Here is a 15,586-nt window from a genome sequence, read left to right as displayed (position 1 = left end):
AGTCCCGATCCTGAAGCCTCCAGTGGATTTCTGTGTGGCTGTTACCAACAGGAACTGCCAATGCAACTGCTCCCAAGAAGAAGTCCACAATATGAAAATTGTAAACAATTCCACCTTTCATGCCTTGCTTTGTTGTCATTTCATTGCTAAGTCATGTCCAACTCTTTTGGGACCCTGTAGACTGTAGCTCTCCAGGTTCCTCTGTCCATGGGATTTCCCAGACAAGAATACTGGAGCGGGTTGCCATTTCCCTCTCCAAGGGATCTTCCCAACCAGGGATCGAACCCATGTCTCCTGCCTCTCCTGCATTGGCAGGTGGATTCTTTACCACTGAGCCACCTGGGAAGCCCTTTATATGCCTTGGTTTGTTGAAAACTTTTTCCCAGTTGTGTAATTGTGGGTTATTTTTGCAGCCTGTTTATTATAAAATCAATTATATTTTAAAGAAAAAACCTTATGTCCTGCAGACTGAAAAAAAAAAATCTTCTCAGCCTACCTAATGAAACGAATTTAACTTTTATGGTTTTTCTTTAAAAGTTCTTCCAATAGTTCAGCAAAATTCTTTGGAACTATTTCTATTACTTATCCAGACTGTACACGATTACAACTACCAAATAATAGCTACTAAAAATATGTGTTAAAGAAACAAATTGTGCTACAACAAGCAAGTACTGCCATTCGTCAAAGCATATGTGAGCGTAAATGTGTCAGCCTGGAACAATACACATGTACAAACACACATATTTAAACAAAACAAGTGAGCCCTGCCTATGGGAAATTAAAGAAAAGTCAACTCAACCCCAAATTAACTATCTTGTTGGTTGACCAGAGAGCCACCATCATTCAAGATGTCCCTTCCGGTTTCAGCATTTTCTTTACAAGTTTCTATTGACTGGTGACAGTTAATACATTCACATTCTAGCAACTTATTATCAGATTCCATGATAAGGAAAATGAGGGGTGCAGTTTCAGCTCGCTTTACCTTGACAAGGTATTCCAAAGGTAGGATCTCATTGTCTTCAGAGTGGATGGCTGTGTTTAGACCTGCCTCTCACTCCTCACACACTGCTGTCCCCTACCTCCCTTGGAGGCTGAGTTTTCACACATCAAACCCCCCAAGCACATGCTTGGTACAGCAGAGACGATCAGAAAAGTTGTTTTGTTTTTGCTTTGTGTGAGGGAACTGAGGCCCAGCGGGGTCAGATGACTTGCTAAGGATCCCAACTCTGGGCCCTGACACCACTGCACAGGCTGCCTCGCCCTTACCCAGCCCAGTAATCTCGCCTCTGGGAGAAGCGAAGGGGCAAGAGGAGAAAGCCCGGGGCTTGGATGAGAAGCAGAGCAGAGCCTTGAGGAAAAGCTCTTCCTGCCCTTCTGCGCGGTCCCTGAGCTCCCATCGCATCACAAGGCCTCCCTCTCTCCTTCCCTCGGATGCACTGAGCCCCCGGAACGTTCTCTCAGCCGATCCAGAGCTCTGTTTCTGCTTGCCCATTTAGGTCACCTTTCTTGGGCCTAACGCCAGTTTCATTTACTTTGTTTTATACCTGAGTGAAATGAGACACTGAGCAATTCACCTTCATCTCTAAATCATGCCCACGGAACTCCCATACAGTTTCCTTTTTCACCCGGCCTTCCCCTGCTTGCAGACAATGAAGCATTGAAAGCGGTTGTTTACGTTGACCTTTTCATTAATTCGAAGACAAAGTCTTCTAACGCCTGCCTAGATGGTACGTAACCAAAGCAGAAAACAAGCTTAGGGTTCATCTGAAACCTTCCCTTTGGTGCAAAATGAAGCTCGAGAATCAGAAGGTACAGAACCCAGGATGAAGAGTGGGCACAGCCACAAAGTTCAGTTGCCATACACTCAGAGACTCGTGGCTGGAAAGCAAGTCTGAGTATCCGCAAGTCTTGCTTTTTTTTACCCAAATCCATGCAACAGTGGATGTCTATCCTCAGGATGCACCTGGCCAGAGATTTTTACCTTTGCCCTTGTTAACTGTGCTGGCACCAGACAGAAATAAGAAAAGCCTAAGGTCAACAGGAAAGAAATGGCTCAAGGTCACAGTGGTGGCTTTTCCTCAGGGAGTGAAGTTCAGAGACCTGCAGCCCTGCCTCCTCCCTTGACCAGGTGAAGCCTGGAAGGGGCGGGAGTCGGGGTGGGGTGGCCCACCTGCTTACCTGTGCAGACAGAAGCTCTGAACGCCATCCTGCCTCTGAAGAAGGAGGCAGTTGCAGAGGTGTTTGGGGAAACTTCAGTAGAGGGAGAAAAGGTTTTTAGGCCCGGTCCTGTCAGCACCAAGTGGTAAAATGGAGCTTGGGGGCCTGGAGGAATTGGGAGGGACAAGGGGCCTGGCCCTTTCAGCGGGAGGTCCCAGAGAAACAGGTACACCCCTTGCCTGTCAAAAGGCAATTGATTTAGCTTCCCAGTAACTGAATGTGTGTGACTTCTAGAGAAACCCAATAGGTTCATTTCCCATTTTTCTGGCTCAAGTTAACAGATCTTTCTCTATTCACAGAGGCTTTTGTCAAAGAATCTGCTGCAGAAAAAGGATGTGATACTTAAAAGGTATGACCAATGAATCAATGCTACTTTCTCACTCACTTTTGCTTCTTCATTCACGTCCCAGGTGAAGGAAACAGCATTATAGGCAATCTCTTCGATGTTGCCAATCGTATTAAAGCTCTCCTTGTAATCAGCTGTGACATGAAAAAAAAAAATTAAGAGTCAGTGTTACTGGTGACATGTATTGAACTATCATTTTCCAATGGGGAAATTGCAACTTTGCCTATTCGGCTGATTGTTGCCATGGCAACAGTTAAGGATTTGTGATTATGGATAATCTTTTACTACTATTTACTCTATATGAATGTGAGCCCATTCCTCTATTAAAACAGTAAATCTAGGAGAAGCAGTGTTCCTAACTGATTTGTTCATTAGTTTCATTTTTCACTCAGTTTATAAATTTCTTTCCCCTGAGTCCCTTGTCACCTACCCACTCCCTCTCCTACTCTCTTTTCTGCCACTTAATTTTGCCAGCAGTGCCAGACTATTTCATAGGGATCGTTTTATAGGACAGAATAATATATCAGCCAGGCAGTGTCTTCAGGGCTTCAGTAAAGAAATCCAGGAGAGTGCAGAAAAATTTATTTTTTTTACTTCTTTTTCGATTTAGGTACAGAGAATTGAGTCAATCTGATTCAGTTCATTACCATCCACCTGTCAATTTAAGGCCCTCTCATTTATTTATGTAATATTTATTTCTTTCTTTTTGTCTCCTCTATCCCCCTGCCCCACAATAGCTATTGATGTGTTTGCTCTATATCCTTATGAAATAAGTTGGGTCGATTTGCCTGTGTACATAGCTTTCATTTTCACAAACTGTGCCATGCCATGACCAGGGTTGCCAGATTTAGCAAATATTTGGACCATACTCTAAAAAAGTATTTGTTGTTTGTCCGAAATTCAAATTTAACTCTCTATGTTATCTGGCAACCCTCGCTATGGACCTTTTCAGATGTTACCACGTTACTGGTTGCATGCCTAATCCTGGCTGTGGCTGCACAGAATTCCGTGGTGACCATCAACCACAATTTACTTATCCCTTCTCCCCAGAGATGGAGCCTTCAGTAGTCTCCAGCTCTCTGGTACCACAGACAACACTGTGATAAAAATCCTGGTTCTTCTGTCTGCACTCTCACTGCCTTAGCTGGTCTTCAGGGGTAGACATGATATTCTTACGCTTAATCCTCACTACTACTTCCTGAGGTTTTAGCTTATGCTCACCATCTGGATTTTCCCTCTACTCTTGGCCTCCTTGGATATGACAACCTACCTTCACTGCAGCTCTTGTGTACTAAATAAACATTGACCACGTCTTGCTTGGCTGGCATCATGGTAAGGCCCATCTGCTTTTCTTTGAGGTCTGTTTCATTCACAGCTTGATCACCTAGCCACATATGTTCTTTTTATCTAAACTTCTATAATTATTTTCTAAAATGAAAACTCTAAACATGTGCTTTTAATAATTGTTTAAGGCTGAAACATACACCATGACCTACAATATCCTTCACAATTAGGCCCTGCATACTTCTCTGTGCTCATCCTCCAGACCCACAGTGGGGGTCAGAGGAAGGTACAATGCTGATGGTATTGGAGTCTTTTTGTTTAAAAAATCTTTTCGAATATTTTTCTAAGTTAGGAGTGAGTTACGATGACTGACCTTCAGGGTGTATAAAGTGTTCATTGTCTACAACATCTGACATGTTTCTAGTTAAATGGTCATTTCCTCATCCTGTGTCCTAAGTGACCCTGTGACTCCAGGGTCAGTGGTTTCTTGAGGTTTCAGCAAGTTCTGTACATGAATGCTGTAAATTTTTGAAGTCTCCTTTCCTAAAATTCATATATCTGATCATTTCAGCTATTTTCTCATTTATCACAAAGTCTAAATTCATGTGATCATTCACCAAAATTTTACTTACTTTTTCTTATTCACACAACACACTTTGTGTGAATTAGACTGAGAGAAGTAGGAGTCCTACTTGTTTTTTCTATCCATAGTATAAATAATAATAAAACAAAGTCCGTAATACTAATGAGCTCATAATAATAATCCATAATAAAACAAAGTCAGTTTGATTTTGTTTTTAAAAAAAAAATTGTTATTATTGGGACCTGGATTGACGGTTAACTGCAGAAAAACCTACCTCAATGTGCTCTCAGAATGGCCTTGGACGCATTTCCTGTAAAGGGTAGTGTCGGTCTAGACCCTGACCAGAATTCTAGTTCCCCTCTTGCTCACGAAATTTCTACTTTGGGGGCTAATTCAGTGGGTACAAAGTGGTATCTCAGTGACATTACAATTGCATTTCTTCCATCACCTATGAGTTCAAGCATCTCTTCACATCCAGGATAGCCAAGCAGGTGTCTCCTTACATAAACTGCCTATTCATGCCCTTTGTCCATAATTTTAATAATTTCTCCAGGGAAACTTTAAGGCAAAACAATGGATCTTTACATTTTAAAGAAAGCACAAACATTTTAACATAGATGCTTGTGTGATCACCATAGGAAAGTCACAGACCATAAACAAATAAGAAAAATATTGAAAAGCAGACACAATTTACTCACCCACTACAAACACATCTGTGTAGCCTTCATTTTTCCTACCTCAGTCTGTCTCCCTTTCTCCAAAATATGTAAATATTTTATACAATATTTTAACAATTATTTTTAATTTGCTTCTTTTCCCCTGTAATACATCTGCAGCATCTTCCCACCTCACTAAATAAAATTGTGCAAAATAGTCTTAACGTCTAAGTACTATTATACTGGATTAAGATAAAATGCTATAAACTTTATTTTGCTCTTACTGATCCTGTAAATGATGTCTAATACTTCGCTACCTTAAATAGCACTTCATATAATTATCTTTATGGCAAAATAGCCATATATGCTTCACTTTTTCATTAATATATATTCTCAGAAGTGAAATTAATAGGTCAAAGGCAAAATATTTTTGAGGCTTTTATTTTGTCAAATTGCTCCTGGAAAGGTTAAAACAGTTTATATTCACAATAATTGCATGACTTCCTGTTTCCTCAAACTGTCTCTTTCCAAGTTGGTATGCAAAGCAGGTTACATTATTTTATTTTCAGTTCCTTGATTGCTAAAGAAGAGAACAGTCTTCCATTTGGCTGCTGGTTCTTTATATCCTTTCTCTTTGTTTTTAAAAATTATTCATTTATTGTAACAGTTTATTGTTCTGTCTTTTGCTCATTTTTCTCTAAGGAAATTCAAATTTTCTTGATTTAAAGTAAATATTTAAAGTTAAGAGATAAAACAGAAAGCAAAGGAAAATCATTTTATTTCCTAAAATTTTAGAAGTCTTTATGACTATATTTCAGATGATTTTAAATGCAAACCTGTGTTCAGCAGGCCAATTTCTCAAATTTTGAAATGAGAAAAGATCACTGAACTTAAACAAATTGAGCTCCCTGATTCTTCATGCTATCTGTTTTAAAAAATAGTCCTACAATTTTGTTCTGAAATTTTAATAAGCATTTTAAAAGTCATCAATCAATCAATCATAAATTTAAAAAACAAATACCATATCTAGCAAGAGAGAGGAGAAGGCAATGGCGACCCACTCCAGTACTCTTGCCTGGAAAATCCCATAGATGGAGGAGCCTGGTAGGCTACAGTCCATGGGGTCGCTGAGAGTCAGACACGACTGGGCGACTTCATTTTCACTTTCACTTTCATGCATTGGAGAAGGAAATGGGAACCCACTCCAGTATTCTTGCCTGGAGAATCCCAGGGGTGGGGGAACCTGGTGGGCTGCCGTCTATGGGGTCGCACAGAGTCGGACACGACTGAAGCGACTTAGCAGCAGCAGCAGCAGCAGCGATAGAGAGAACTAAAAGTGGTTTGGTCAAGCACTTATTCTAGATCTTACAAGTTTTTATTTTTCCATACCTTCTCTACCTGAAAAATTTCTCCCCTAAAAATATGTGTTAGCTTAGAAAAGTAAAGAATTTTAAAAACAAATGCAATAAAAATACAAATAAAATGCTTTCTGGGTCACCTAGTTTTGCACAGGGGATCTGTCAGTTTCTCTCCATCATATTCCCTTGCTGTCATTGCTGTGGAGTCACTAAGTCCTGTCCAGCTCTTCTGCAACCCCATGGCCCACCAGGCTCCTCTGTCCATGGGGTTTTCCAGGTAAGAAAACTAGAGTGGGTTGCCATTTCCTTCTTCAGGGAATCTTCCCAACCCAGGGATCAAACCTGAGTCTCCTGCATTGCAGGTGAAATCTTTACCACTGAACTGCCTGGGAATCCAATTTCCCTTACTCAGTCCACAAATACATTGAATAAATATTTGCTGTGTGTTCCCTATATACCAGGCAGCATCCCTACACTTGAGATCAGCAGAAAACAAGATGAGGTCCCTGATCTCACGGTGCTTGCAGTTCAGAAGGAGACAGAATATAATTAAGTAGATGAATAAATAAATGAACAATACAATTATGTTTCATATGCTTCAAAAAGGGGAGAGGGGACTTCCTTGGTGGCTCAGCTGGTAAAGATTCCATCTGCAATGTGGGAGACCTGGGTTTGATTCCTGAATTGGGAAGATCCCCTGGATTGAGAAGGGAATGGCTACCCACTTCAGTATTCTGACCTGGAGAATTCCACGGACTATAGGCCATGGGGTCGCAAAGAGTGGGACATGACTGAGCGACTTTCACTTTCACTTTATGCCAAAAACAAGACTGGCGAGGCTACTTGTTACTAGGTGGTTATATTATTTACTCATTTCCTTCATACCACACATCAATATTTTGTTTGTTTATTTATCACCATCACTTCTCATTAGCTATACATATACATGAAGGCAAGGAATTTGTCATTAATACTGCTGCCTTCTCGGTGTTTGACATTATTCAGATAATATTCATTCCATGTATTTGTTGAGTAAATAAATGAATAATGGTTCCATGAACAGTCTAACAAAAAACAAAACTAAGACACTAGTGTCACACACTCCTATTTGACTTTATACAAGAAATATTTGTTCTTCTTGACTTCCTTTGTTGTTAGTCTCTTAAGCCATTCACCTATAGATGGCGAAACAGCCCTGGTGTCACATGGTGACTGTCAAAGTTTTCTGTATGACTTATACACACTGACATTGCTTTGTCCACATGCATGTTAGTCCAATAAACAGAACGCTAATAGATGTATCTCCTGTTTCTGAAAACTAATGTCCTCTGATGAGTGTTGCTGGCTTAAGGGTTCATGATCCTTGGTGTAGGAATAAAACTTCAGCCACCTGTTGTTAGGGGGGCTTCCCAGGTGGCTCAGGGGTAAAGAATCCGCCTGCCAATTCAGGAGACACAGGTTCAATCCCTGGGTCAGGAAGATCCCCTGGAGAAGGAAATGGCAACCCACTCCAGGATTCTTGCCTGGAAAATCCCATGGACAGAGAAGCTTGGCGGGCTACAGTCCATGGGGTCACAAAAAGTCAGACATGACTTAGTGACTAAACAACAACAAACCTATTGTTACGTCTTCCTGAATTTATTTCCTCAAGAAAGTTTCCCGAACCTAAGTTTTGTAAATGTTGGTAGCTGCAAACAGTCAAAGGGAGTGTCATGAGCTGGTGTCATGAGTTTATATTCCTAGAGCTGCCATAACAAATACCGCAAACTTGGAAGTTTAAAACCACAGAAACATATTCTCTCATAGTTCTGGGGCCAGACGTTCCAAATGAAGGTGTTGGCAGGGTTGGTACCTTCTGCAGGTTCCTAGCTCTCCTGGCTTCTGGTGGTTGCTGGCAATGCTGGGCATCCCTGGACTTGCAGACCCAGCATTCTAACCTGCCCCTGTCTGCATGCGGCATTCCCTTCTGTGTTTCTGTGTCTCTTCCCCCTTTTTCTTCTCTTCAGAGGATTTGTCATTGCATTTAAGGCCCACCATAATCCAGGATGATCTCATCTAGAAATACTTAACTAACTATATCTGCAAAGACCTTTTTCCCCAACAAGGTCATATTTACAGGATCTAGTACTTAGGATATGAACATATAATTTTTGAGAGAGTTATCATCAACCCCTGTATCTGAGATTCCCCCCCATGATTGGAAGTCCTATGATTTGAATGCATGGCTTGTTCTTGTATGACAGCTATTGTAGCTAAAAAGTCATCACACTTTCTTTTAAAGCATTTCATGGTGAACATATAGGTATGTCTCAGAGATTTTGTGGGGTTTGGCTCCAGACAACCTCAAAAGAGCAAATACTGAAATAAAGGGAATCACGCCAATATTTTGGTTTCCTAGTGTATATAAAAATTACATTTACTCTGTAGCCTAATAAGTACACAATAGCATTATGTCTAAAAAACAATGTACATACCTTAATTCAAAAAACGTTATTGCTAAAAATGCTAACCATCATCTGGCCCTTCAGTGAGTCATACTCTTTTTTTGACTTTTTTTAAAATCTTTTTTGCAGGTGTAGCATCTTGCCAGGAGTTGATGGCTGCTGACTGATCAGAGTGGTGGCTGCTGAAGGGTGGGGTGGTTGTGGCAATTTCTTAAAATGAGACAATTCCTTAAAATGAGCTGAACTGATTGACTCCGTTTTTCAAGAATGATTTCTCTGTAGCATGCAATGCTGTGCTGCAGAGCACAATGCTCTGTGCCATTTTACCCACAATAGAATTTCTTCTGAGACTGGAGTCAATCCTCTCAAACCCTCCTACTGCTTTATCAACCGAGTTTTTATGATAGTCTAAATCTTTGTTATCATTTCAACAGTCTTCACAACATCGTAACCAGGAGCAGATTCCATCTCAAGAAACCACATACTCTGCTCATCCATAAGAAGCAACTACACATTCATGAAAGGGTTATCATGAGACCGCAGCAGTTCAGTCACATCTTCAGGTTCCACTTCTAGTTCTCTTGCAATTTCCACCACATCTGCAGTTATTTCCTCCACTGAATCTTGAACCCGTCAAAGTATCCCATGAAGACTGGAATCAACGTCTTCCCAACGCGTGTTAATGTTGATATTTTGACCTCTTTCTACGAACCACATTCTTAAAGCATCTAGAGTGGTGAATCCTTTCCAGAAGGTCTTCAATCTTGCCCAGATTCATCAAAAGAATCACTATATATGGCAGCTATAGCCTTAAAAATGTATTTATTAAATAATAAGACTGGAAAGTTGAAACTACTCTTTGATCCATGGACTTCAGAATGGACGTTGTGTTAGTTGGCATGAAAAAAACAATAATCTTGTGGTATCTCTCAATCCTTGTTCTTGGGTGACCAGATGCATCGTCAATGGACAATAATAACATTTTGAAAGGAAACTTTTTTTCTGAACAGTAGGTTCTAACAGTGGGCTTAAAATATGCCATAAACCATGTCGTAAACACATGTGCTGTCATCCGGGCTTCGTTGTTGCATTTATAGTGATGCAGGTCCTAGATGGCATTTTCTTCTGATCTACATTGATAATCGGGGGCTTCCCTAATAGCTCAGTTGGCGGATGCCTGCAATGCAGGAGGCCCTGGTTCAATCCCTGGGTTGGGAAGATCCCCTGGAGAAGGGAAAGGCTACCACTCCCATGGACTGTAAAGACCATGGGGTCGCAAAGAGTCAGACACGACTGAGCCACTTTCACTTAACGTAGCCACCTTCATGAATTATCTTAGCTAGATCTTCTGGGTAACTTGCTGCAGCTTCTACATCAGCATTGGCTGCTTCACTTTGCACTTTTATAAGTTAATGAGATGACACTTTTTCTTAAACCTCATACACTGACTTCTGCTAGCTTCAAACTCTTACTCCCTATCTTTCTCACCTCTCTCAGCTGTCATAGAATGGAAGAGAGTCAGGGCTTTGTTCTGGATTGGGTTCTGGCTTACAGAAATGTCGTGGCTGGTTTGATTTTCTACCCAGAGCAGTAAAACTTTCTCCATGTCGGCAACAGGCTGTTTTGTTTTCTTATCATTTGTGTGTCCACCAGATTAGCACTTTTAATTTCCGTCAAGAGCTTTTCCTTTTCATTCACAACCTGACTAACTGCTTGGAGCAAGAGACATAACTTTTGGCCTCTCTTGGGTTTTGACATGCCTTCCTCACTAAGCTTAATGATTTCTAGCTGTTGATTTAAAGTGAGAGATGTGATTCTCTTGGTAAATGTCACACTGCACTTGAAAATGTGTGGGTTATTTTCAAATATCTTTTGATAATTTGTTTCTAACATAATTATCTTTTGATAATTCTAACACAGTGAGAGGGGAACAGACTGTATGCTTTCAATACCTTTAAACCATGAAATTTTTGCACTCTGTTTTATGTCCCTGGATATGTTCCAGTGTCTCCCAGTTTATAGTCTATGAAAACTTGAATAGAATGTATATTCTACTGTTGTGTGAAAATTGTGTAAGTCTTAAATATGTTGACTTGGTTCATGGTGCCTTTCAGGTCTACTATATCCTTCTACTTTTCTGTATACTCATTCTATTAATTTTTGACAGTTTTGATATTGAAACTCCAACTAAAATCTTAATTTACTACTTAAAAATAATTGTCATATATGGTGGAACTATATGTAATTTTGTTCTGCATTTTCCAAGCCTCCTATAAATGTATTATCATACTTTCATAATTTAAAAAATAAAAAAGAAAGAGAATTTTAAAAAAAGAAAAAGAAAGTGAGAGAAGTGAGACTTGTCCTTTCACTTGAACACTTAGAGACCATTGTTGGAGTTATTAATTGGCCTAATTTCAATATTGTGTCTCCAGGCACAGGAGGGCCTGAGGAGGGGGAGAGATGGGGGAATGGCTTGTTGGTGGAGAAATCATAACACATACATTTATCAATTAAGCTTGCCATCGTATATGGACGTGGTTTGTGATGTCCCAAAACAATTACAATAGCAACATCAAAGATCACTGATCACAGATCACCATATCAAATACAACAATAATGAAGAAGCTTGAAATATGGAGAAAATTACCAAAATGTGACACAGGCAGATGCTGTTGGAAAAATGGTGCCAACAGACTTGTTCCATGCAGGGTTGCCACAAACATCCAATTTTTTAAAAAGCGTTACCTGTAAAGCACCATAAACTGAAGCCCAGTAAAACACTTTGTATTACATTTTGAATGGACATTTTTTCCTAAGAAAAAATGATGAGGCAACACAAAAGCTACATGTTTTGTACACTAGTTTGTAAATATCTATAGGATATAAACATCCACTTGATGAGTATGGAGATATAAATAGAAATATGACTTAGATGTTTCCCAAACTGGCATGATGGAACAAAACTGCAAGTGGCTAAAACAGGTTTCTAAAAAAAAAAAATGTATGTCAACTGCATCTGAGTTAAGAAGGTACTTCTTTCTTATTAATCTTAGTGATTTACACACAAAGGGATAACCCTAAAGTACACAACCAGCTCAAAGTATCAAAAAGAACAAAACCATGGAAAGAAGAAATGAGAATCTAATGAAATAAGAGTGAAGTTGATCTCACTGTTAATGTCATGTCTGGGAGTCAAAATTTCCAGGGTCTGTTCTCAGGTTGGGTGTGTCCTTAAAATGTCAAAGTGAAGCGTATGGGAACACACAGCCATGAAGATTCTCTAGGGCCTGTTAGGATAGCATCCAAAGACGTAGACTGATAGTTTCTGGATTCTCATGGTTTATAGCCTTGTGCAGATGTTCTATTATAGTGACTCTCAAGTGCTGGGGTGCATCAGAATCACCAGGAGAACTTTGGTAAAATGGAGATGACTGAGCCAACTCTCAGAGATTTTCATTCAGTAGGTCTGGGATGTGGCAAAGAATCTGCCTTTTTAATAAGGTCCCAGGCAGGGCTGATGCTGCTGGTCTGGAGATCAGACTGGGTAGCATGGATCTATGGCAAACTGAAATGACTGCATCCTTTTTGTGCATTCGATTTATTTCACATATAGACTTAGAAAGCACTACGTCTCCAGTGGTGTCCTACATCAATTATCCATGATGTCCATGAGACAGACTGTCTTCTTCCTCAAGCCTCCCCTCTTAGGTAGATGCCAACACCACATACAGAAGGACCAGGCAGCTACCTACATGGTAAGACCTGGGGACCACCTGGTCCAAGACCTCTACTTTTTCTCTGGCCTGGAATCCCATCCTAGGACTCTCTTTGGGAACAGACACTGTCATCTCCTGACATGAAAATGCAAGTGCTCTTGGGACACTAATACCTGCCATAAATTGAGCTCTTACCAAATGCCAAACCTTCTACTGACACAACCTCCTCTAATCCTTACCATGGCTCCAGGAGGTAGCTATCAGCATCCCCTTCTAAACAGAAGTTAAGCTGCTTGTGAAAAGCAACATGGCTGGTGACAGAACAACCTGTGATTTGAATCTAGGTCTGTTTAATGCCAAAGGCCATAGTTTTAACCACTACCTGTATTTATCTTGTAAGTTCATCTTGCAAATTAAACAATAAATGGCCACCAGACATTAACATCTTACAAAGAAAAATCATAGCATAGTCTATGTGGAAACTAGCTGGTAGAGAAGTGCTGGAGGAATAGAAGTTTGATGAGGTGGAGAGTCTGGACATTTTTGGACCATTGCAAACACCTCGGCAAACCAGGGCAAAGTTAGGGGTGTTGCAGTGAAAAGAAAGCAAAGAACACATCTCCATACCCTGCAGACACTGGGAGGATGGAGAGAAAGCTCACAAATTAGCCTTTCTAAGAAAGCAATGGAGGTGTGTGTGCTTAGTTGTTCAGTTGTGTCCGACTCTTTGTGACCGCAAGGGCTGTAGCCCACCAGGTTCCTCTCTCCACAGGGATTCTCCAGGCAAGAATACTGGAGTGGGTTGCCATGCCCTCCTCCAGGGGATCTTCCCAACCCAGGGGTTGAACCCAGGTCTCCAACACTGCAGGTGGATTTTTTACCATCTGAGCCACCAGGGGGGAGATGATAAGCTTCACAATGAAGGATATGCGATACTTTCCATGTTTTTGGCAAGTTATATTCTGTGCTGAAATTATAGGATCCGATTCTATCTTAACTTATGGAAAGCAGGACAGTGAATTCATTTGTTACCCTTTTTATTTTTTTGCATACAAATACTGGTCTGTTAAAAGGTCTTTATTTTTTCATTAAAAAAAATAATTGTTTATTTTTGTTCATTTGACTCCTCTGGGTCTTTAGTCATAGCAGCAGGATCCTTTAGCTGTGGCACGCAAACTCACAGTTGTGGAATGTGGGCTCTAGTTCCCTGACCAGGGATCGAACGTGGGCCCCCTGCTTTAGGAGCAAGGAGTCTTAACCACTGGACCACCAGGGAAGTCCCAAAAGGTCTTTAAATTCAGACTTTTTGCTGTTTTCTTCAAACTGATTGTATGTGTAAGTGTGATTCTGGAATGCTGTCAAAGGAACTAGTAATTCCTTTACCTTAATTAAGTTCATGTGCTTGGTAAATTATAACTACTCCTTTTAATTATTTTTGTATATGTTGTTGGAGATTAAAAGAAGTGGTGTAATTAATGCAAAAATTGCTTCTCTTTTGAAAGGTGCGGATTCTGTCTGGACTAGTGTAATAATGAAGCCAGAATGCTGAAAATGGCTCAAGGCACCAGTACCAACTCAGTGTGCAATACACCACAGCCCAAGAAGATGTTTCTTTTGAAAAGCCAAGAACCTGGGGTAGTTTACGCATTTTATGCATTTGGGGGTCAGGATGCTACATTTATACAGCTCAAAGTACAGAGAGAAAAAACACTGGCTGGGGAGACACCTAGACCTGAATTAAATTTATTCTCCTCTCACCAAACCCTGAGACCGCCAATGAATTACTGCACTTGTATTTCCTCAGCCATTAAAGAGAGACAATGTCTAAGAGAACAGACCTCACTGGTCCTGTAGTTGGTGACAGAAACAACACTGGTCCCCACTCTCCCCCTTCCCTTCTGTCCGCAAACACCTGTGTCCCTCTCTCTGCAATGACAAATGGGATCAGTTCAAGTTCAGGAAACAGTCGAGGGTCATTCTAAGAGTATTCGCTCTGACTTGAAATATGAAAAACAAATAAACCCTAGTCGAAGTAGGTTCTGAGATTTTTTTTTCTGTTTTCAAAACTAAAGAATCAGCTTCTTAAAATCTGAATGACTCACAAGAACTCTGAGTTCATGATTTCCTGTATGTATTTTTACCAAGTCGGAGGTGACCTGGGTTTCCTTCAGGGTGTTGACACTTGAGCTGATTTTTAGAGGCACTAAATGTATTTCCATCACTGGGTCCTGGGCCCTGAGCAAACAGTTAGGAACAGCCACCAGTTTTTGAGAGCTGAGAGTGTGCTAAATACACATACTTCATGAACACAACCTCAGATAATTCTGATTAGTAGCTTTTAAAAATTATTCCTACTTGGTATAATGGGCAAACGCGTCGAGTACCTCCCCTCCCTGGCAGTCACTTAGTTCTGAAAGGGACAAGCTGGGATTGAAACCTAAGAAGTTCTGTGATATATAACCTTTACAATGAGCACCTTTCCATACATAATCCAGAACAAAAGGGGCTGACATTATGAAAACAAAATTTGTGACTCACAGAATTGTGACTGGTGTACAGTGACTCTTTGGCACTATTAAAGCTGGAGTTATTAATATTGTTATGATATTTACTCTCCATATATCATTTAAGATGAACTCTTTCTTGGAGTTTTCCCATTAGGAGAAACCTAATATTTTATTTGTTTGACTCACCTTTCTATTTCTAGAGAAAGAATTATACAGGCCTATGCGATAGCTTTCAATTGCACTTAACATAAACTTAGAATAAGAAAAGCATTTACACTGTAACCCGATACTGCATTCCAGATATGCTAGTATTGAGTTGGCAAAAAAGTTCATTCGTATTACGTCATCCAGAAAAACCTGAACGAATTTTTTGGCCACCCCGATGGTACGTAAAAACCCGAACCAACTTGTTGGCCAACCCGATATTTTTATTCTGTTTGATTTCATTGCTTAAGAATGCTGGTCCTGAAGA

At 40.3% G+C, this 15,586-nt stretch overlaps 1 protein-coding gene across 3 annotated transcripts in view; it reads right to left on the bottom strand.

Annotated features, from left to right (window-relative positions):
• The window catches only part of GRHL2 (grainyhead like transcription factor 2), a 166,883-nt gene that overhangs the window by 61,150 nt on the left and 90,147 nt on the right, over positions 1 to 15,586 (bottom strand). For all 3 annotated transcript variants that reach the window (XM_081503476.1, XM_081503475.1, XM_081503474.1), the window contains exon 8: positions 2,603 to 2,697. In XM_081503476.1, the coding sequence (XP_081359602.1) occupies positions 2,603 to 2,697 (95 nt within the window). The remainder of the gene's footprint in view (positions 1 to 2,602; positions 2,698 to 15,586) is intronic.

This window comes from Giraffa tippelskirchi, chromosome 6 (assembly GCF_054371585.1).
Source record: "Giraffa tippelskirchi isolate mGirTip1 chromosome 6, T2T-mGirTip1v1.2.pri, whole genome shotgun sequence".
Classification (NCBI taxonomy): domain Eukaryota; kingdom Metazoa; phylum Chordata; class Mammalia; order Artiodactyla; family Giraffidae; genus Giraffa; species Giraffa tippelskirchi.
Note: the sequence above shows the minus strand (reverse complement) of the source record. Positions and strands in the feature narration are given on the sequence as shown.